This window comes from Clinocottus analis, unplaced genomic scaffold, assembly GCF_023055335.1.
Source record: "Clinocottus analis isolate CAN_PGR_092001 unplaced genomic scaffold, fCliAna1.0.p SCAF_1, whole genome shotgun sequence".
NCBI classification, from domain to species: Eukaryota; Metazoa; Chordata; class Actinopteri; order Perciformes; family Cottidae; genus Clinocottus; species Clinocottus analis.
Window position 1 is genome coordinate 20,649,826 of NW_027175820.1, and position 19,327 is coordinate 20,669,152.

The following is a 19,327-nucleotide window of genomic DNA, read 5'->3' on the forward strand; positions in this document are numbered from 1 at the left end:
TCGCCATCTTGTTTATCTGCAACCGGGCGTGACATGAGGAGGTGGAGCTAACGACAACCTCAAAATAAGACATTTTGAGGCGACCAAAAATATTTGGGCCTAAGTATAGACAATCTGACTTCTTTTGGCAACAAGGGGAGTCGCCCTGGCTGGCCATTAGAAAGAATGCAAGTTTATGACACTTCCTCACTGGCTTCACTTTTCAGACCCGCAGGTTGCCGCCGGCCTGCATCACAGCTTCCTGTGCACCACAGATCTAGATACCTGCAGCCGCTCACTGCTCCACCGGCGCCCTGCCAGACTTCCCTTAATACACACTGGCCTCCCTCAAATAGCTCGCCTCTCACACCAGGCGCCACTAGCGACTGTTTGCTTTGCTTCCACTGGCTCTCCAGTGAAACCACAGCCTTCTCCTCCTCCTGTACGTGTGTCTATGAGGCCTTGTCCAAATGCCTCTGCGGTCTAATTTCATGTTTCAGTAAAGGCTCCGCCGGGGTGAAACAATTCTCTCTCCAAATGTCCCACAGACACTAGGTACTGCCTCAGTATTGATGTGTAAACACAAGCATGTGCATACAAGGAAATGCCCACCGGTCAAAGACCTGGGAGTTTTAGGAAATTTGAGGGTTTGTCTTTTGCTGCAGTCAGAGGAAATGAAAAAAAAAGGAGCACTTTCTCCTGAGTCGTCTTTTCCACTTACGGCTTCACTCCTGTTTTATTTTTTTTTCCTCAGTTCATGTTACATTTTTCCAGAACCAGCTCTCGGTGTTTTGTGTGTGTGTGTGTGTGTGTGTGTGTGTGTGTGTGTGGGGAAAGGTTGCAGTAAGCACTCTCCATCTGTGGGCCAGATTAAAGGCGGAGGAAAATAAAGAAGCAGGGATGCATGAGCAAGGGGTATGAGCAAGAAGAGTGCGGGCAGTGTGTGTGTGTGTGTGTTACAGTGTGCGCAGGCCTGGCCCACTTCTGCCCGTCTCTCATGTGTAGAGCATGTGGCCCATCTGCCAACATGGCAATCATGAGGCAGAAACTCTCCTCTGATTGCTGGGTTCTCCCGGCCCGGTCTGATGCAGCACCGATCTTTGAAGTGTTTGTTGGAAGCGTGGATTAGTGATATTTAACACGAACAATACAAATGTAGTGTTTGTTAGTATGTGTCTGTGTGAGTGCTGCAGAAGATCACCTGGCCGAGGATTCAATTCCATCAAACAGTTGCAGCTTTTTTTGTTGACACAAACCACAGCAACAGCCCTCATGCCCTTACGCAGGCCACAGCTGTTATTACAACAACCAACTGTAGAACATCTCCTCAACACAAATGGCTGGAAATATCCCTCGGGACGGCAGATTGGGTGTTGGAGTGGTTTCCATCAACACGATGATGAAGCCAAAAGTAAACCGTGGGCTGATTATTCAGCAACAAAACGTCAGAATAATAAAACAACTCAAAACATTCAACTCAGAATCCAAAATGGTCTTTGTTTAGTGAAACGCAAAGGTCTCTGTTGTGCACCCATCGTGTGATGCGGACAACAGTCCACCAGCAGGACAGGTGTTTTGACAGCCAGACGCGCTTTGACTCATAATAAGGTGTGGTCATCTCCACCGCACCACAGGAAGGAAGCACAGGACTGATGGATGAATCAGATCGTGGGTACTTGGTCAGTGGATGCTCATTGCATGACTGGATGATTATGGGAAACCTGTGAGCCTTTGTGTGTGTGTGTGTGTGTGTGTGTGTGTGTGTGTGTGTGTGTGTGTGTGTGTGTGTGTGTGTGTGTGTGTGTGTGTGTGTTTTGTTGAAGGTCTAAAGAGTATTTCTAGCCACGGTGGAGCTCTGCATGCGGCTGATCTTTGTGCTTCAACACAACAAAAAGTGCAGGGAAAAACAAAGTCCGAACAACACAAAGAGGGAAAAAGGTGATTGCTCTGTCTCTCCTCCCCATGGTCAAAATCCTGACTCTCAAAAGTGAATCACAAAGCACGAGTCTCCCCTGAAGCGGTGCAGTTCTTTTGTGATTTCAAGGATCAAAGTTTGATGATAAATCAAGTGCAATGACCTTTTTTCTGAACAACAACAACCTAGTTTCACCTGAGATAAATCCTCCAGGAAGAGGAACAGATGATAACTTTCCCACCAACAGGACCTGTTTAACTCTTTGTTTCCCAGACACACTCTCTGTATTTTGGCTTTATCTAACTTCATTGAGTTAGACGACACTGTTCATCACATCTATAACCTAAGAAAAGTAATAATGATATCCCATCCAACCCATGTAATCCACTTGAATGTAATCCATGTAATGATGAGCCGTCGAACAAAAAGTCTGAATAGGGAACATGTCCTTATTTGACAGACTATTTTAACTTGAATCTTTTCCTAAATCTAATAATAATAATAAGTAGTTGTGTTGCCTAAACATTGCAAGCACACTGGTTACGCATGTTGCTCGACATCTTTCTATCTATTTCAGTTACCTAGCAACAATATTCTCATTACTTAATCCAGTGTGTGCCAACCATTATATCTTTTCCTGACTTCCCATGTTGAGAACACGATCTCACAAGTTTCACTTGGAGGCAGCGTAACCTGCGGCTGACTGGACCGAGGTCAGGCGTGTTCTCTGGGGCATTGTGGGAAATGAAGAACTGAAAGTTATGGGAACGTTGACTTTACCAAACATCACTAATTGCTAATAAAGACAGCATCTGAGGCTGACTTTAAGGGGACATTTCAGGATGTCAGTCTCACTTGCGACACTAAAGGCCATCAACAGCTCGAGGGCGAAAGAGAAGGCCACCTGAAACTAAATACCCTCAATATTTACACGCCGGTTTTGTGCCAGAATACATTTTAAAGGCGCAGATCAATCACGCGTCCCTCATCCACATATGCGGCAGCAATAACAGTCATGTTTGTGTACGGAAACACTTTCAAAATACTTCTGTTTTCAAAACAGCTCGGGGTTTGCTCGGACATTTGACCTTATATAATGAGCCAGACCTGTTTTTTTTTTCACTGACAGTTAGACAGACGAGTCGAAACTGCAGCACGGCCACAAAGCACGCTGCATTTTGAGTGGGAGTCAGTTTCTCGCTTTCTCTCCCATGTCACCTTTCCGTTTCAACATTGCTTTGACGCCAATGAGACGAAAAGAGTTAAATCGTCCTGTGTTACTCCTGTGACTCTGTTACTTGACATTGCTGTAAGCTTTAATGGATCACAGCATCCGAAAAAAGAAAGAATAATGTGACCATGATTCCCTTTTGTCTCTGGAAGACATTGAACATCTCTTCCATCAAAGTAAAATGGATGAAGCCTCTGTTTTATATGAGAGGTTGACACTTTAAGCTTGGGCGGTCTGCATAAAATCAGCAGATGATACAGATACATAATCGCCCACTTTCTGTCTCTCATATTAAAGGTTCCTCTCTCTTTGCAGACAGCCAGACGGACAAGGAGCCAGATGGACGGACAGATGGTCGGAGTTCAACAGAGCATCATCATACAAAGCGATCGCCGACAAATAAAGAGGCAAACAGCCACACCTTCATCAAAGTCATCACACCATCACTAAAAGATGCCACGACATGCCCTGAATGATATGATATGCCCTTCGCTGTAGATCTGCTCACAGCACTCAGGGACAGTCCATACATGTGTAATTTAAAGCCTCAATCTGAGTCCTTACAAGGACTATGTAACAACTGTTCCTGCGTGCTGCTTGGTGTTATGAAAACCTCCTGGAGACACATTTGATTCATGATCTTTGAACTCAAACCCAGAAGGCAGTTTCATCTCTTGGCTTGAATACTCTACAGGAGCTCAGAAACACCCACTCGCCTGGAATGCGGGAAGTTGGAGACACTCAGCTTCAAAGGATGAATACATCTTTGCCGTGCTTTCATTCCCTCTGACACCATGAAACAACTTCCAGTAAACTGGGGGAAGCTAAACATTTTCATTCTCCCTGCTGGTGGTAAGATGCAAAAAGAAGAAGAGTCCGGGGAGACCGTGCTCTCTCTGTAGATGGATGTGTTAATGAGCGGACTGGCTGCACGTGTCGGAGCTTGCCTGTTCCTGGTGGCGACTGAGCCGGCTTTCACCCGGATCCTCGACGAGGCTCGGGCCGGTCACCGGAGTCACATCAGGGCTCACCGGCAGCTCGCCACTGATGCATCTCAGCAATGAGCCACAGATGATGGACTTAAGGGACTCTTAAAAGTTAGAAATTGTGTTTGATTCTAGGTTTTGGATGGTATTCAGATGTGTAGGCAAGCTGCTGATGTAAGTGTAAGGATGGTTGCATTGTGAGAGATGATACAGAGTTGAGCTCCTGGTGACCAAATATGCGCAAGTTTAGGGTCCAGTACCTGAGGGAAAATGCTTGCAAGACCTGCCCAAATACCTCACTGACCCTCTGGATAAACTCATGCACTAGGTGTAAGAGTCTGGTGACCACAACATGTCAGTCAGCTGATGTTGCAGCTGCAGTAAAGGTTGTGAGGCTTACCTGAAGACAGGTCTCCGTCACTCTGCTCTCCGGAGTCTGAATCCATTTTCCCCTGCAGGACACTGGGAGGCTGCAGAAGCTCTCGGATTCCTCTTCCTTCTTGTTCCCTTTCCTCTCAAGGGATCCTCCTGATTTCTTTACCCAGAGAGAAAAAAAAGACTTAAAAAAAAATGCAATGTGTTGTTGTTTTTTTGTTGCCTTTTTCTTCTGGTGAGCTGAGCTGAACTTCCCCTCCCAGTCCGGATCACTGCAGCTGTGAGAGGAATGCTTTTGGGCTGATTTGCTGATCTGTTCTCCTTTTTTTTCTTCTCCTTTTGCTCTCCTCTCTTCTTCTGACTCCCTCAGTTTCCCTCTTTCCTTCTCATCTACTTTCCCCGTGTCTGATGCTCCCTCCCCTTTCTCACTCTCGGTCCGTCCCCCTCTCAGTTTCTCCCTCCCTTGTCCCTACCACTTGGTCCCTCCTCCTCCTCCTCTCAATCGGTGCTGTCACACTCAGCCTCTTCACGCTTTCCCCACTCAAACTCTTTCTCTACCTCTTTCTGTATGCTGTAAGTGCCGTCTCTTCCTCTCTCTCTCTCCCTCCCTCCCTCTCTCTGTCTCTGGGTAAGAGTGCTGCCTGTGTTTGAGCAGAGCAATGGGAGACTCATTCATGGCAACTTGAAATTCATCTCCAGCAGGATAAAATCCCATGAAGCCCTTGTTACGGGCTGTTATAGAATCAGTCACTTACTGTCCGCGGCGGTGACATGAAGTCAGACCAGGTTCCTCTTCTACTTTGTGCAGTAATCACTGGAAGGAGCTGACATGTTTTGGGGTCATTTAAAAAGTTAGGTTTTTCTTGGCAATTTTAGATGATGACGGTTGAGAAGAAAATTCCAACCTGCTTCACTGGTCACTTCCATATGTGTTAGATTGCTTTCATTTCCCGCGCAAATATGTTTGTTTCCATTCGTTGACTCGCAAACCGGAATAAGTTAGCGGAACTCAAAAAATAGAGGCAATCGATTTCCGTAAATTTTTTGAGTTGATGAACTTAAGTCAAAAGTTTCCAGAACTTAAAAGGTTAGATGACTTGCTACTTGTACCTTTTGATTACAGTTACATTAAAATGCTCATTTAGCTTAACTCAAATATTTGAAGTTAATATGACTTACAGTTTCTCTTAATGCAACTCAATTATTTTCAGTTATTATTAAACCACTGGAATGAGTTCACAGAACTTAAAAAAAATGAGTACACAACCACGCCATTTTGAGTTAACCAAACTCAATGTTTATTAGTTTGCATTGTCATTGTTTTAAGTACACAGCACTTAAAATGTTGAATTAGTTTACTTAAAAACATGTGACTTGAAACTTAAATTTTTTGTGGCAATCGATTGCCTGAAATACATTGAGTTTAATAAACTCAATGTATGTTAAAGTCATGAACATCTCTATTGAACCGTATTTTCTTGCCCGCTCCCTTTTAGCACACTGCAATATTAAAATTAAAGAGAAAAATAAATAAACATTTATAAATTAAAATAAATAGACCAAAAATAATTTTAAAATATACTTAAGCAACTTTAGATGATTGTAACATTTGACCTCTTTTCCCGACAGAAAGCCTATACATCCCCTATCACCTGCTGTAGTAATCCACATCCACATTCAAAATAAGAATTCCGTTAGAGAACATGAGAGAAACAATAGAACATGCTTATGTGACGAGTTCACGTGACCTGTTGTGAAAACGCACAAAGAAATTACACAATACATAAATAATGATGGTCATTATTTGACACACTTGACATGTGCAGATGTAGAGGCCCTCGCCGTTGACCTTGAAGAACATGTTCTATAGTGTCTAAATAACTGTATTCTGGAGGTGAAAGAAGCTGCGCACAACTTACACTTCCAGATGATTTTGGAACCATCAACCTAAAAGGCAAAGAAAAAAAGGACAAAGTTAAGACCACCATCTAAAACTTTTATAACAGAATTGCTCATACTTAATACAACACCAAGTTAGTTACTCGTAGCTTACCAAAACATAATCATGGACTACAGCGAACACTGCCATAAAATGACATTTTGTTTGTTTTATATAACTTCTATAGATGGAAAATCTATAGAGAGAGAAAGAGAGAGAGAGAGAGAGAGAGAGAGAGAGAGAGAGAGAGAGAGAGAGAGAGAGAGAGAGATTTGATTCATACAGCTTACATGCAAGTCTCAATAACACCACTGTAAATTACTAGTCATTTAATATTTACTATGCAGGGTCCAACAATAATGTGTTTTTTTTATTTGCCACGGTATAACTACATGTTTTGCATAACTTACTTAGCTTGACAAAACCTGTCTGAAGTTTGGTGGCGTTAGCGCAGAACAAAAGTGTAGCCTAATCTTTATCTGCAACTGTGCAGAAAGTCCAGATTTACACCAAAATGAATGAACAGAATGACGTGCATAAAAACAAAAGAAATGCCAGAGATGCAAGTGACGGCAAGCTTGATGCAGAACACCGGGCGCTACTCCTGGACCAACCGAGAAGCACGGGAGGACAGTATTTGATTTAATTAGCTTGTTTGACTGAAAATAAGACCGTGGTTTCAAATCCGGGATTCACCGTTAAGTTACGTTAGCGATCGGACGTTCGTAAACCGCATTTTCTCAGTCGAGCAAGTTAGTGCAATACTGTCCGCCGTGCTCCTCGGCTGGTCTGATATGAACCGTCAAGTAACGTTAGCTAGAGTACGTGCTAACGTACGTTAGCCAACGTCAAGTCACGTTAGCTAGATTACGTTGGTTAGCACACACGTTAGCCGCCACTTGCATCTCTGAGTACGTTCCTTAGCCGCATTTTTCTCCGTCGAAAAAGCTAGTGTCAGCTGTGCGCCTCGGCTGGTCCGATATACACCGTCAAGTAACGTACGTTAGCACGTACTCTAGCTAACGTTACTTAACGTACGTTAGCACGTACTCTAGCTAACGTTACTTGACGTTAGCTAGAGTACGTGAGTACTTGACGTTAGCTAACATACTTGTTAGTACTAGCAGGTACGTTAGCACGTAACGTTGCGTAGCCGCCCCTTGCATCTCTGAGTTCAAATCAGCCACCGCTTAAGTAGAGAGACACTGGCAGAGAAGACTGAAGTCTCAGTGAGTGGAGCTGACATAGTAATGTCGCTGGCAAAGCAAAAGTCCGGATTTTTTTTTTTGTATTAATAATAAGTTGTACGTTTTTGAGGTTTGGCAACAATTCTTCACACATTACATATATCAACTTATAGACAGTATATATAAACACTTATGATTTCACTCACCTTGAAAACAGTCTGAGCAGATGATGACACGAAGCCTGGTCCAAAAGGGTGCAGGACGGATGGAAAGTCTACTTCGCCCGCCTAATTCCCATAATGCATTTTGATAACGGTCGCAAAAAAGTGATGACTACTTCCTTAATGTGAATTTTCAGGTTAACCTTTTATCTGTCCTTAATATGTTGCTAACTTTGTGAGATTTTATTGTATTGTAGCATGTGCTATTTAAATTAGGTTAATTTTTAAATCATCCCTATTCAAAACAATAGAAATAACAGGACTTTATCATTCTTAGTATGTAATTACTTAATTATTAAGTTGTACTTAAGTTATGTTTTTAAGTTATGCCTAATTATACACAAAATAGTTCCATTAAATCAAAAATTCTTAATTAAAATTGCTCAGAAAGGAAGAACATGTTACAGCAACTTGACATAATTAAGTTAATAGAACTTTTTCTATAACTTTAAGTATACACTACCTAATCTATTTAATTACTTAGTACGTTCGGGTTTACAGTTTACTTGTGTTTAATAGATGTTCAAGGATGCTTCAGCATTTCAGATTTGGTGGACAACCAGCAGCGTGAATGTGAATAACAACTCAGTGTTAGTGTGTCCTTGACTAAAGAGTTTCCAGGACACTTGCTGCTTTAGGCAAATATATAACATGAAGAACTATATGAGACTGTTACTCACCAGATGTAACTCTTAATTCTTAAGCATGGAAGACGATGGTTGGAGGCCAAATCTAGAAACTTTAGTGACGAAAAAACACACACACACACACACACACACACACATATATATATATATATATATATATATATATATATATATATATATATATATATATATATATATATATATATAAAACTTATAATGCAAACTTTGCCCTTTTAATTTCCATAGAGGAACTATTGGACCTACACACAGGAAGTGTCTTTAGGTATTTCAAGCACAGCTGCATTTCATTTTCAGCAATCAATGTTGGCAACTCCAACAACAACAGATTCTTTGTTGACTCACCGTTTTACACATTCAAGAACCACGCAGAGAGACATTTATTGTAGGAGGCAATATAACAGTTTCTCCGCCCACCGAAAAGTAGCAAGGCACTTGTGTTTTGAGTTAAGGTTTTACTGGAACTCTCACTAGTCACACAAATCTCTCTCTCTCTCTCTCTCTCTCTCTCTCTCTCTCTCTCTCTCTCTCTCTCTCTCTCTCTCTCTCTCTCTCTCTGTCCCTCTCCCTCTTCTCTCGTCCTTCTCTCTCTTTGTCCCTCGCCGTCTGTCTCTCTCTTCCTCCCCTCTCTTCTCTGCTTCTGCCTCTCCCCCTCCCACAGCATCTCTCTCTCCCTCCCTCCCTCCTTCCCTCTCTATCTCTCACTCTCTCCCTCTCTCTCCCCCTTTCCCTCCCTCTCTCCCCCTCACGCCCTCTCTTCCCTCTTTCTCTCTCTCTCCCCCTCACTCCCTTTCTCTCTCTGTCTCTCTTTCTCTCACTCTCTCTACCTCTCTCTCTCCCCTCGAGCTCTTCTTCTGTCTCTCCCTCTCTCTCCTTCTCTCTCTTTCCCCCCCCCTCTCCCTCCCCCCCCCCTCTCTCTCCCTCCCTCTCTCTCTCCTTCTCTCACAGCTGAAAAGAAGAAACACGAGAGAGGTATTCTGGGAAATACTGAAGGCCGATGTATGAGATGTGTGAAAGTATCTTTGAGTGGGTTTTTCCTTGTACTCAACTGGACTTCCCTCCTCTTCCTCCAGCCTGTGAGACAACATGGAGCTCTGTGTGTGTGTGTGTGTGTGTGTGTGTGTGTGGGAGAGTGGGGTGGGGCGCGGGGGGGGGGGGGGGGGGGGGGGGGGGCAGGTGGGCGTGCGGTCGGTGGTCCGGCAACAGTTCCAGGCGGTGTAATCCCAGGTGTGGAGCTGACTGTCGCTCAGCATGAACACTGGGCACCAGATGGCATTCGCCCGCCCGCCCACCGCCAAGGGCTCACTTATCTTTGACTCTGTGCATATTCACATGTGTACTTCTGCAAGGCTGCTGTGACAAAACAGATATGCTCGTAATCGCAACAAGCTCAGCCGCTTTGATCCGGGCAGTAAAGCTGTTTCTTTCTCATACCGTGCATGAAAGTGAATACAACGTCACAAGAACTGAAATAGGATTTTGAAACAGAATATTTGTTTAAATTTTGAGTTCAATGCATTGTGACCCTTTGAGTTTTGTCTGAGCTTCAGTGACTTAGTTTCTGACGTAATCACCACCATCAGTGTCTCCATAAATGTGCCCTTTGTGATGTGGGCCCATTTAGTTTGTGCGTCATCTTGCTTGTATAACTACAAGCTACTGTCAAATCTCCTGTGTACCGCTGTGCGACCGGACAAACCAACGCCACCACACTAATAGCAAGCAATGACCGCTGCTGGAAGAAGGAGTCCCATCCAGCGGTACCATGTAAAAATACTCCAAATCATACTAAAAGTATTAGTATTATCATCAAAATACTTCAACATCAAAAGCAGTTGTTGGCCAGAACGTCCCCATTTAACGTGTTATAAATAAAAAAGGTAATAACAATCATATTATATAACAATAATGTGAATATGATTACAAATGGATGGTGTGAGGAAATCAGAGCTCCATTTAATAGTTTAATCAATCACATATTCAATAAGCGTTTTCTCTGTTTCCAGTATGAATATTAAATAGATGTGGTGGAATAAAGGTGTAATATTTCCCTTTGATATTCAGTGGAGTAGAAGTAGTAGAAGTAGTAAAGTAGTAACATGCAGCGTGGTCCGGTTGAACAGAGCCATGGGGAGGAGACAAAGTTCTTTTGTTTGCAATGTGATGTCTTATATTGAATAACTTATATGTTATTTAATGTCACACGTTTCAGCACAGCCTTACTATTTTGGGTGTCTTCACTCTGCCGGCTGATCACATGCTTAACTAAACTACAACCACAACTCAGACTAAACTACACAGAAAAAAACACGGGGGTCATTTTTTCTCGAGGTACTATTATTTTCCTCGAAAGGAGTAATATTTCATCATGTTGGAGAGTAATTACTAGCCGTAGCCAGTAGAGTTGGATCAAATATTCAGAAAAAAATCTATTGGATTAAAACAGGCCACGCCCACTACTGTTCCTCGAGTTTTATTTATTTTTATTTGACCTTTATTTAACCAGATAAAATCAGTACCAATTCTCATTTTCAATGATGACCTGGAGGCAGCAGTACAGTCCACAAGAGGACGACGTTACGTTTCCTCCTCCATGAAACCTCACTGAAAAGAGCTGAGAGTTTAAGGGACGGACGAGATATAGAACTCTATAGAGAATTGAATCCAGTAAATATATCCTCATGTAGAGTTAAATCTGAACACTAAATAGAGTAAAACATACTCTGAATGGTTAACTCTGAGGCAAGAGTAGATTTTCTCTTTCAATTTGAGTAAAATGGACGTACTGTGTACAAAGTAGTGAAGGTTGAGTAGAAGTATGTCGAAGTAAGTGTCAAAGTAGACTCAAATGTAAAAAAGTAGTGTCTTAAAGTTGTACTAAAGTAAAGTAAAGCTCCATCTTCAGCAAGCTGGGCGAACGCTTTTGGGAATGTTTTTTTTTAACTCCAGTCGAACCCAAACTGCAGCTAACAGACGAGTGGATGGGCGGAGCCACAACAGCGTGGACGTGAAGACTTACAGCTGTGGCAAGCTGAGCCGCCTCAAACCCAAACTTCCACGCTGGCTGATGTTCAAAGCAGCCAGAAAAGGAGGACTGAAAGAAGAAGAAGAAGAAGCTCTTCCTGTGATGATGATGATGATGATGATGATGATGATGAGCACCACCGCCGCCCTCTGATCTTCAACGACACACAAATGAGCTGACTTTGCAAAACGGGGCTGCTGCGCGAGAAGGCCGAGGAGTGAGAGTCCCCCTGTGATCCGGTGCCTTTGCTGGCACAGAACCCTCCCGTCTGGGCTTCTGCAGACGCACCGGCCCGATGAGGGAGATTCACCGCCGCTTCCATTATCCTGATCAGATTATTATGCTTATTGAAAAGCTCTGGAACACAGAGTTCACATGAGCCCACACACACACACACACACACAATAAATAGCAAAATGTCTCGTAGCATCACGGGGATACAGTGTCACGGCAAACTGTTGGAGGTGTCGACAACGCGCAGGCAATGTCGAGAGATAAGGGCATTGCCGGGAGATGTTTCCATGGCAACCAAGGCTCTCTTTTGATGAAGCAGTAATCCAGCAGAGGACTGAAACAGACACAATATGGCCACTGGCATTTGAGCCTGGCATAATGTGTGTGTGTGTGTGTGTGTGTGTGTGTGTGTGTGTGTCTGTTTGTGTGTGTGTAGGTGTGTGTGTGGGCGGCAAACAGCATGGAATCAATCAGATTGTCAATCGGATCACAAAGCAGGGCCTAAACTTCTAACATCTAAACGTATTGCTGCGAGGCTCTTACATCTCAGTTATTTTAAAAGCTGTCTGGCATCCTGGCTCAATAAATCTGTCATGGAGCAAGAGAAATAAATGAAACGAGAAGGAAAATGTACGTCATGTGACGAGCAAAAGCCACAAATGAAGAGCCCTGGACTTCCTTAAGAGGAGCAGCGGACCGAATACTTCAAAGAAGTTCATCAAATTCTGGCAGGAAAGCGATACAGTGACTGTACAAGAAATGCAGTTATGTGTTGTGGATTTGCAATATTAACATCTCATGTGCATCTTTGAGGTGTCCTACCCTTAGAGTCGTACAATTTCAAACTTTTAAAGACGCTGGCATGATGAAAGTGCACTCGCTGTGACAGACACACAGGAGATCTTTCTGCCAGAAGAAGGCAACGCTGACACAGTTTGAAACCACAAGTATTATTCAATTCCCTTTTTAAAATATTTCCTGAACCCACACACACACACACACACACACACACACACACACACACACACACACACACATGCACACACACACACCACAGTCCCCGGTGGTAGACTTGGAGTGAAAGTTACCACAGATCTATTTAGCAGATGCCCGGCATCCCGCAATTTGGAGCCGGAGGAATCAGATGAACACAGAATGTAGCCTAATCTGTGTCCTGGAGCTCTGCACATTTTCTCCACAGACAGACAGACAGACAGACAGGCAGACAGACAGACAGACAGACAGATATTGATGGTGATTGAAATGGACAGTATTAGGTCGTTACGTGAGGAAGTGATAATTATGGCATCTTTTCCCCCCTGAAGCCACCCCACACTAATAAGTGTTAACAAATATGACAGATGTTGTTTCAGCCGTTGGCCATCCTCTCAGTTCAACTTTCACTCTCTCAACTCTCAATATAGAGGCATCAGGCCTCACAGAGGCGACGAAGAGCGTCGTGAAGACGAGCGTTTTTTTCCCCTGATCAATTCAATTTACAAGACGCATCTAACGAAGAGCAGTCAGAGCGACCGCCGGGTGCGCGAGAGGATTTGCATCCTGGTGGAATACGACGGAGGTTAATGAGAATATATTGTGATTCATTTGCTTGATCCCAGAACACCTGCAAGGAACAGCCTGTGACATACACACAGACACACACACACGCACACACACTCACTCAGTGGTATTTACATGCAAACACACAGATGACATTTAAAAAAATAACCACGCTTCTCAATACAGTGTGCACACACACACACACACACGCACACACGCACACACGCACGCACGCACGCACGCACACACACACACACACACACACACACACACACACACACACACACATATTGGTTTGTATACCAAAGCAGCACCCAGGAGATGTTTCTCTTGCATCGCTGACAGCTGATGGTTGATCTTTTATCTACACGTATATTTCCTCTCGCTTCACTCCGGTTGGGCCTCCATGTCTGTTCCTCGTCACACAATCAAGCCAACATGTTTGCATGTGCGTGAGTGCTGCCGCCGCTGCTGCTCAGGGAGTGGAAGCAATACAAATTGAAACATCTGTCTGAGAAACGTATTGCCACGTTTGCCCAGAGGCAGAGCGATTGAACCCAATGAATGGATTGGCTGCTTCGTTGAGGCTGAGGCTCACTTAGATGGTCGTGTCATGTCTCATAGCGCCCTCTCCTGGTGCATAGTTGCAAATACAAAAAGAGAAGAACGTGACTCTCCGGACACAATAAAACATGTTTCTCTTTTCAGAATCAAAATCTGATTTATTTGCCAAGTATTTGGCTTTGTGTTTTTTTTTTATTTCTGTTGATGTAAGAAATAAGGACAACAAAGTGAGACAAATATACACAAAGAGAAGACTGTTATGTACACGAGCAGTGAATAAAATAGTAGCTGTTAACATATATATCATGAAAGTAGACCTATAAATAAAAAGCATAAAGGACTAACAATAGAATGAAAAATAAGATACATACATACAAGTCAAGCATTCTGTACAGTGCAAAAAACAAAGAAATGAATACTTAACAGGTATACAAGGTCTGGATGATTATTTGCAGTGTGTAAATATGTTGCATACGTGTGTAGGATTTATATTGTGTATTTATACGTATATATATAATCTCATAATAAAAGAAGACAACATCATATTGGCACAATAATTTACATTTACTTCAGCATTAGCATGTTTAAACTTACATATCACGACATACATACAAGTTCAAGTAGAAATACAATTTGTAATACATACCAAAATATAAAACACAGCTCTGTACAGTCATGCGATAATATAAACGCTATGGAGATCATATTTAAACGTGTGGGTGCAACTGAAGGTCAGCGTCTCAGAGCGTCTGCCAGCTTCCTCTCTGTCTGGGGAGGAATGCCATGCTGAGATGTTGGGCCTCCTGCTGGGGCTCCACCGGCTGCTGGGAGAGGTTGTTGGTCTGTGGGAGGCAGTCCAGGGTCAAGCCCTCGTGGGGGCAGACGGAGTACTGGGAGAGCAGCGTCACCAGGATGGATTTCATCATCACCATGGCGATGTGCTTGCCGACGCAGGCGCGAGGGCCCGAACCGAACGGCTGGAAGTAGCGGCGAGGAGCCTGAGGAAGGACAGACGAGAGAGGACGTTAAAACACACCCAACATGCGTGAGAGTTCATGCGTGACTCTCAAACGCCACTGGGACTTTGGGTGGGGATTCACCTGACAGGGGAAATAGAAACAAACAACCTAATATTGATGAATCCTGATTGGTGCACAGATGTATGGGATGTAATAATTTCCCCCTACCACCTCAAGCCAGTGAGAAAAGCGAAGGAAAACATAAATAAATGCTTAATTCTGTACACATTGCTCATAATAAGAAGCCGAGTGGGGGAAACAGGCATCCAGAGACTTTATGAGTGAATGTATTATATTTATTTATGATACACTCCACAGAAACATCCATCTACTTACATTTCTCTCAAAGTTTTCCAGACTGAATTCATTGGATTTGAGGAAGAACTCCGTCCGGTGCATGCGGCCAGTGTTCAGGATGATATTTGTGCCCTTCTTCACCCTGTAGCCGTCGATGACGTCATCGGACAGGGCTCGCCGCATGGTGAAGTCCACCACAGGGTGGAAGCGCAAGCATTCGTTGATGAAGCTCTCCAGCACCCGTAACCGCGGAAGGTCGCCGTTCTGCAGCGGCCTCTCGCCTGGAAACCAACGGACGTGAGGTACCGTCACGCTTAAACACTCACCACGTCGAGAACTGTAACCGCCACATCATCATCAGTGCATTATCAGTCTCCCGGCGCCTCACCTACAACAGTGTCGATCTCATGGAGCAGCTTGAACTCCACATCTGGATTCTGTTTGAGGAGCAGCAGCATGAAGAAGAGGCTGATGGACAGAGTGTCTGGCGCTGCGATCACCATCTCCAACACACACTGCCTCACGTTCTCCGCTGACAGTTCACCGTGGTTCTGGAAAAAAAAGAAGAAAACGCACACACACGTACGCTGATGTTAATACTGTTTCCCCATGAGAGGATTTCTAAAGTAAGTGCTGAAGGTTTGAAAGAGGACACAAGGGGGTGGATGCTTGTTTAAAATGGAAGAACACGAAAGATAAGATAAGATATTGGGGAACTCGCAGGATTGCAGCAGCAGACTAAATGGCAAAAATCCAAATCTCAGACCGACCTGTGCAAATATGAGCTCTGCGGTGAAGTTGATGTTGTCCAGTTTGTCCGCCTGCTCCACTTCTCTCCTCTTCTGCTCCACCAGGCTCTCTATGGCATCCTGCAGCTCCTGGCTGTGAATAGACAGACGCATAACGTGTGTTTTAAAAATCAAGGCGATTGAAGAATGGTGCTCATATGTAATATACATGTAATATGACTTAGAGAACGGTGGATCCACTCACGCTGCTGTCTTGTGCCTTTGGTGAATCCAGGGAAACTTGAAGTAAACGTCTGGTTTGATGAGCACGGTCTGCCATGTGTCAAAATATTTATGAATCTTCAGCAGCAGCTCCTTCTCTGAACACAAAGGAACCGAAAAACAATCTTAACTGCCACCAGGTCTCGACACAGCTGATGTCGTCGGTAACTTGCAAGACGCAGCGTCGGTGAGGAGATGGATGAACGCTCACCATCGACGGGCACGCCCAGAAAGAGCCTGTTGGAGATGTCGACCACGGTGCAGCGCAGCAAACTGAGAACATCCACACGAGCCAAACCGTCCAGGTCGTCCAGGTGAGTCTGCGTGGAGGAGACGCTCACCTCCACCGTCTGCTGCAAGCCCGGGCCTGTCAGGGCTGGGAGAAAAAAAGGTCAAATTGAATATTTTTTCATATGCAATTCACAAGAACAGACACATTGGAAGGCTCTCTGAGTCAACAGTTTTGGAAATAAGACACTACAATGAGAAGGAGAAAACATATGAAAACACTGTACATATGATGGTATACGTACAACAGGTAAGTATGTACAATAAAGGTATTAGATACAGGTTTTTTAAGTGTTAAATAACAGTGGTAAATAGGCTAAGTATACCTTTGGTGTAGTAGGTGCGGATCTTTTTCCACAGAGTCACGTTGTTGTTAAATATGATGCCTCTCTCGTTCATGCCGACGCAGCTGAGTCCTTGCTTGCTCCCGAAACGTGAAGTATAATGTCCGTTCTTCAGTACATGGTGCACCGCTGATGCCCTAAGAAAACAAAAAAAACAAAAACGGGAACCAATTATTTATTTCCACTTGCATTAATCGCGCGGTAACTTTATTCATCGGCATTAACGGAGGCAACCGACCTGCTGAGGATGAGGGTCTCCTCTCCGTCGATCCAGACTTTCACGATGTCTCCATACTTGCTGTTGTAGTAGTTGCTGGCTGTGCCTATGCCGGTCCAGATGAATCTCACATATGACAACAGTGGGCCCAAGCCCAGACAGAAACCAGGACCTATGAATGACAAAAAACAAACAAACTGTGTGTTCAGCTTATATGAAATCCAGTGACAGCATTGAAAGAAGCTGCAAAGTGTCAAACCGTTGAACCTACCCGGTACAGACTTCTTGTCCGTGCGGTTCCACGCAGCCAGCAGCAGGCAGACAAGCAGGATTAAGCTTCTGGTGGCCACGGAGAGGCCCGGCGATCCCAGCGCGGTGGCGTTCGGGGACATGGAGACCAGGTCTGCCACTGTGGCGTCCAAACCGACAGGAGTCATCGTCCGTTCACAGGCAGAGATCAGATCCATGAGAAGGCTGGTTTTACATCAACCAGGTGCGACTGCAACAAACCCAGCGTGCAGTGACGAGAGGTGCCTCGACAAGCCGAGCTTCCCCTTTATAGGCGGTCGGAGCTGGTTGCGAGCCAGGTCAGGGTAATGCAAAAGCCACAACAGCGGAGGGAAATGGTAAACAATACACTCGTAACCTTGAGGCGAGTGGATTTGCTCCTGTGTCCTTGAGCGGACGGGACGCGGCTTTGCTCGGGCGCATGTTGTGGAGTCCGATCAAACGGGTTCATGGGTCGTACTTGACATTTTAGTGATAAGAAGCAAGTTTTGCTCCATCTTTGAACTTCAAAAGAATCTGACTGCAGAGCACCTGGCCTGTGAGATCAAGTGAAGTGTTGTTGTTGTAAGAGCTTTATCTGTTTTGCAAAAATGTTATTTGCATTTTTTTTTTTTTTTCCGATGAACATACATCCATACAGTTTTCTTTCATTTAGTCTATGAAAGAAAGAAGAAGGGGAAGATTTGTATATTCAGCCATGTTTTAAAGCTTACTGTACACTGGAGCGTTTCATTACGGTCAATTCAACTTCCAGTGTTTGTGATCACTTTGATTCCTCCGTGAGACCACCAGTAGATGGAGAAGCAGAGCTGTGAGGCAGGAAACCGGATTTATTTGATTGAGTTATGAAAGCAAAAGCATATACAGCGACTGTTATGAGAAGATATGATCAGAACACTATTTCAGTAGCAGCTCTTGTGTCTCAATAGGTGTCGTGAGGGGGTGCGGGGACACACACACACACACACACTCATATGTTATGCTTTTCTCAAATCTTATACATATCTGTGTAGCTTGTCAACAGGACCTATGTTTAATATAGATAGATAGATATATATAGATAGATAGATGGATAGATAGATAGATAGATAGATACGTATACAGTTTTGGTGACAAATAATGTTTTCAAATCTAATCATACTGTTTGTTATATGTATTAATTTAATAACTTGTTGTTATTACTTTCTATGAACTAGAAATCCGGTGAACAATGTTTACAAACCTCAACTTCATCTTCAGCACGTGGTTACATATTTGATTTGATATGATTTCGCAATTTGTAACAAAGCCAAATTCTGTTTGGCTCCGGCCTTTGTCTCGTTTTCTCGTCCCGTATAAAGGACTCAGTGAATTCACTCGCCGCCCACACTCCGGCCCAAGAATGCGCACAGTTCAAATGGCCGACTGTGTGCCGAGGGCCCGCCTCGATAACGATGCCCTCTCCGGCGGCTCGGACCTCGATTGTTCTGCATGATTACGCAGAATCATGTTTCTCCCGATAAACAGACGTTAATGTAACCTTGTCTCTGTGCTGCGGTCAACCGCGGCTTTGTCTCCACCACATGTGTAGAGCGTTGTTCACAAGTGGACAAACAAGATGGAGAGAACGTGGTGGAACGTCACAACATGTATGATGTCTGCATTTATGAATTCCTCCTTGAGGTCCACGCAGCAAAATGCACGTGAACTTAAACTATACGCTTTATTTCATGTGACTTGCCTGAACTCCAGAGAAGAACTGCTCACAGTTCAGATTTAAAGGGTCATTATAAAGCTAAGGAACCACCTCTCTCACAAGACGCTTTACTTTGTACATCTTTTCATTCCTTTGCTTTCGTTGATGTTCTTGAGTGTGCCATTTGACTGGTTTAATGCAAATGAACCCGTTCAATTATGCACAGTGATAAAAAAAAAAAGAAGTGTTAAGACGAACACAGAAAGAAAGAGGAGGGTGGGAGGATGAAGCACGAAGGGAGACACGGC

At 43.9% G+C, this 19,327-nt stretch overlaps 2 protein-coding genes across 4 annotated transcripts in view; both read right to left on the bottom strand.

The window, feature by feature from the left end:
• tnfaip8l3 (tumor necrosis factor, alpha-induced protein 8-like 3) overlaps nucleotides 1–7,891 on the bottom strand; it is a 22,637-nt gene extending 14,746 nt beyond the window's left edge. Inside the window, exons 1-3 of one of the 2 annotated variants that reach the window (XM_068569294.1) lie at nucleotides 7,819–7,891; nucleotides 6,406–6,433; nucleotides 4,512–4,646 (exon numbers count right to left, since the gene is read on the bottom strand). In XM_068569294.1, coding sequence (XP_068425395.1) covers nucleotides 4,512–4,557 — 46 coding nt within the window. In that variant the 5' untranslated portion in view covers nucleotides 4,558–4,646; nucleotides 6,406–6,433; nucleotides 7,819–7,891. Of the gene's footprint in view, nucleotides 1–4,511; nucleotides 4,647–5,241; nucleotides 5,308–6,405; nucleotides 6,434–7,818 lie in introns of those variants that run through there. The other variant, XM_068569204.1, reaches the window with a different exon arrangement.
• cyp19a1a (cytochrome P450, family 19, subfamily A, polypeptide 1a) lies at nucleotides 5,389–17,523 on the bottom strand. 2 transcript variants are annotated; one of them, XM_068568986.1, is made up of 10 exons: nucleotides 17,328–17,523; nucleotides 17,078–17,228; nucleotides 16,822–16,976; nucleotides 16,419–16,583; nucleotides 16,191–16,305; nucleotides 15,968–16,079; nucleotides 15,586–15,748; nucleotides 15,237–15,478; nucleotides 14,649–14,879; nucleotides 5,389–5,472 (listed from the first exon to the last, which is right to left on the bottom strand). In XM_068568986.1, the coding sequence occupies exons 1-10, from the start codon at nucleotides 17,521–17,523 to the stop codon at nucleotides 5,419–5,421; spliced, it is 1,584 nt and encodes a 527-aa protein (XP_068425087.1). In that variant the 3' UTR covers nucleotides 5,389–5,418. The 2 variants fall into 2 exon arrangements, with proteins under 2 accessions (XP_068425087.1, XP_068425179.1); XM_068569078.1 differs by lacking the exon at nucleotides 5,389–5,472 and having other exon boundaries at nucleotides 14,622–14,879.
• Between the last annotated feature and the right edge of the window lie 1,804 nt (nucleotides 17,524–19,327).

Excerpts from the sequence above, each read along its gene's own strand:
- cyp19a1a (XM_068568986.1), bottom strand. The coding sequence starts at position 17,523 with ATGGATCTGATCTCTGCCTGTGAACGGACGATGACTCCTGTCGGTTTG. Across the intron at positions 16,584-16,821 it reads CCGCACCTACTACACCAAAG|CCCTGACAGGCCCGGGCTTG; the intron begins GTATACTTAGCC and ends TTTTTCTCCCAG. Across the intron at positions 15,479-15,585 it reads TGAGATCGACACTGTTGTAG|GCGAGAGGCCGCTGCAGAAC; the intron begins GTGAGGCGCCGG and ends GTTGGTTTCCAG.